This window comes from Colobus angolensis, unplaced genomic scaffold, assembly GCF_000951035.1.
Source record: "Colobus angolensis palliatus isolate OR3802 unplaced genomic scaffold, Cang.pa_1.0 Scaffold238, whole genome shotgun sequence".
Lineage (NCBI taxonomy): Eukaryota > Metazoa > Chordata > Mammalia > Primates > Cercopithecidae > Colobus > Colobus angolensis.
Window position 1 is genome coordinate 972,363 of NW_012115577.1, and position 3,210 is coordinate 975,572.

A 3,210-nucleotide genomic window follows, 5' to 3' on the forward strand; every position below is an offset into this window, starting at 1 on the left:
TCCCTTCCCTTCTATAGGAAAGGCCGTATTTTGTTCTCTCTTGTTCCCTTTGTTCTTCTTTTGTTCTCTCTTAATACATTTTGTTCTCTATTGCAGAAATGGGCCTCCTAGCCAACCACCTAGTAGAAGAGAAAGAGCCACCTCTCTCCTTTTTTTTTTTTTTTGAGACGGAGTCTCGCTCTGTCACCCAAGCGGGAGTGCAGTGGCACAATCTTGGCTCACTGCAACTTCTGCCTCCCAGATTCAAGCCATTCTCCTGCCTCAGCCTCCCAAGTAGCTGGGATTACAAGCACGTGCCACTGTGCCCAGCTAATTTTTGTATTTTTAGTAGAGACAGGGTTTCACCATGTTGGCCAGGCTGTTCTTGAACTCCTGGACTCAGGAGATCTGCCCGCCTTGGCCTCTCAAAGTGCTGGGATTACAGGCATGAGCCACCACACCTGGCCCAAGAAATCTGAGTCTTTAGAAAGAACGAATCCTTCCCCTGGGTCCCCTGAACATTCTCTTCCCTTGTTTAAGGTCCCCCAGGCCGACACCCAACCCTTGGCCCTCTTACATTCTCGGTCACTAGAGGAGTATGGCTTGATGTCTCCCTCTGCTCTCTTGGGTGGCAGCTTCCTTGCTGGAGCTGGTAGTGGAGGGGACACAGGCAGGGTAAGTGTAAGAAGACATACTTTGCACCCCTCCTTCCAGCCACTAGCCCACAACCCCAAACCTCTGCTCCCTGACACCACAGTTCCTCCTGGGAACTTGCAGGAGCAGCACCGTGGCAATGCCAGCACACCAAAAGGGAATTTGAGGGGAATGTGGAACACTTTTGAGGAGAGCCAGAAGGAGTAGGCCAAACACAGAGCTAGGGAGAAAGATCTAAGGGGAGACTCTGGGGGCCTGGGAGATGCAGGAAAAGGGCAGCAAAGGGGAGCGAGCTCTTACTGTCAGTGGGTGCTGTCACGGCCCCCTGGGATTCTGGGGCAGTGGAATGGTCCCAGCCGGGCCAACAAGGACCCTGGGTTCCTCTGGATGAGATAGACAAAGCCCTTGGTTAATCAGGAATTGCTCTGGAGAGGTCAGGGGAGGTTTGGAAGGAGGCCAGAATCTCTCCTTCCTATACGAAAATGGGAAGAGACTGAACTTTTATTAGGTTAAAAAAAAAAAAAGGACGAGGAGAAAATAAATACGGGCATCTGAAAAGGAGCTATCAGAGTAAACAGGCTGACATTATGTCCAAAGTTCAGCCTCCCCTTCCTCACTTTTCTCCTTGCTCCTGGCTTTCCCTCTCAAGAGATTCTCTACCATGTATGTGTGGCAAATGAAAGACTCTCAGCAAATTCACTTAAGCTTTATCCACAGCACCCTCCCCTGCAGGCCTGAGTCCTCACCATCCTTGTTGGCCCTCACTCTGTTTCACAGCCTGTGGTTCTGCGTGAGCTAAATGGGAGAAGCCTTGGAAACCAAAGCGAGTTGAGGTGCCTCTCAGTGCCTGACACTGCGATGCTCATAGCTGGTTACAGACTGCTCTTTGGATGGTGGTTACTCCCATTCCTGGCCACAGAGCCAGCTCAGGAAGGGGGCTCTTCTGTGCAAGCAAGCACTGTACAGCCGTCAGAAGTTGGTAAGGTGGAGGTGGTGAGGAAGAGGAAGGAGTGGGGCTCCGACTGTCAGTAAGTATGTGCATGTGTGTGTGTGTGTGTGTATGGGATGGGGAATCTGGACAGCATTTTAGTGCCTCTGAGGTTTGGTATCTGGTTGGAAATGTTATAAATTCTGAGTGTTATCTTCTAAAACTAACATTTAAATTTTGGGCCATTTGTATCACTATTTGACTGCAAATGGAAGGGCTGTTTGCACCAGTGTGTCCCTCATTGGCTGACAGAAGCCCGGGGTTTACAAAGGAGCCTGACTCTGGCCTATGTTGATGGATCTGAACTAGCAAGAGGGTCCACTGATATCAGTTGTCAAACAGGCTCCCAGTGAGCTTGCTTAGTTAAAAGTCTTGCCAAATATAAAATGCACTGAGCTCCTATGAGGGCAAAGGCAAACAGGCATGACTGCTGGAGGCTTGGGTTGCTTTAGAATTTTCCCAAATTGCCCACAGATGGCACTGTACCCCGTGGTGTCTAGATTAAGTAGCCATCACTGCACTACAGTTCCACCCCTTCAATACAGCCTTTACCAGTGGGCGTGGGATCGACTGCAGCAGCACGAGAGTGTCGAGTTGCCCTCAGAGAGGGAGCAGGGGGCCCTGTGAGGAAGGAAGCGGCGGGATCCCTCAGTGAGGGGCCGGCAGGACCAAAAGTCCAGCTCTTTCCTTTCCCTCACCCCGACTACATGACCAACAAAAGGTGAGAGAACTTACGATGTTGATGAGCAAAGAAGCCTTCAAAGATCACAAAGTTGTTCACCTAGAAGATGAAACAAACAAAATATAATCATGCATCACTTAATGATGGAGATACATTCTGAGAAATACGTCATTGGGTGATTTCATTGTGTGAACATCACAGAGTGTACTTACATAAATCTAGACACTACAGCCTACAACACACCCAGACGATGTTGTACAGCCTATTGCTCCTAGGCTACAAACCTGTACAGCATGTTACTGTACTGAATGCTGGAGGCAATTTTTTTTTTTTTTTTTGAGAGGCAGGGTCTCGCTGTGTTGCCTAGGCTGGAGTGCGGTGGCGCCATCACAGCTCACTGCAGCATCCACCTGAGCTTAAATGATTCTCCCACCTCAGCCTCCCGAGTAGCTAGGACCACAGGTGCATGCCACCACATCTGGCTACTATTTTTTTTTTTTTTAACTTCTTGTAGAGATGGGGGTCTGTCTCACTATGTTGCCCAGGCCAGTCTCAAACTCCTGGGCTCATGCGATCCTTCTGCCTCAGCCTCCCAAAGTCCTGGGATTATAGACATGAGCTACCGTGCTTAGCCAGCTGTAGGCAATTCTAACATAATGGTTCAGCAGATGTATCTATACTTACCTAAACATAGAAAAGGTACAGTAAAGGCCGGGCGCGGTGGCTCACGCCTGTAATCCCAGTACTTTGGGAGGCTGAGGCGGGTGGATAATGAGGTCAAGAGATCAAGACCATCCTGGCCAACCATCATGGTGAAAGCCCGTCTCTACTAAAAACACAAAAATTAGCTGGGTGTAGTGGTGCCCGCCTGTAATCCCAGCTACTCGGGAGGCTGAGGCAGGAGAAT

General features: G+C 49.6%; 1 protein-coding gene across 1 annotated transcript in view; it reads right to left on the bottom strand.

Annotated features, from left to right (window-relative positions):
• ATAT1 (alpha tubulin acetyltransferase 1) overlaps window positions 1-3,210 on the bottom strand; it is a 23,037-nt gene that overhangs the window by 4,073 nt on the left and 15,754 nt on the right. The window contains exons 7-9 of the mRNA XM_011945068.1: window positions 2,357-2,402; window positions 2,174-2,242; window positions 441-628 (exon numbers count right to left, since the gene is read on the bottom strand). Coding sequence (XP_011800458.1) covers window positions 441-628; window positions 2,174-2,242; window positions 2,357-2,402 — 303 coding nt within the window. The remainder of the gene's footprint in view (window positions 1-440; window positions 629-2,173; window positions 2,243-2,356; window positions 2,403-3,210) is intronic.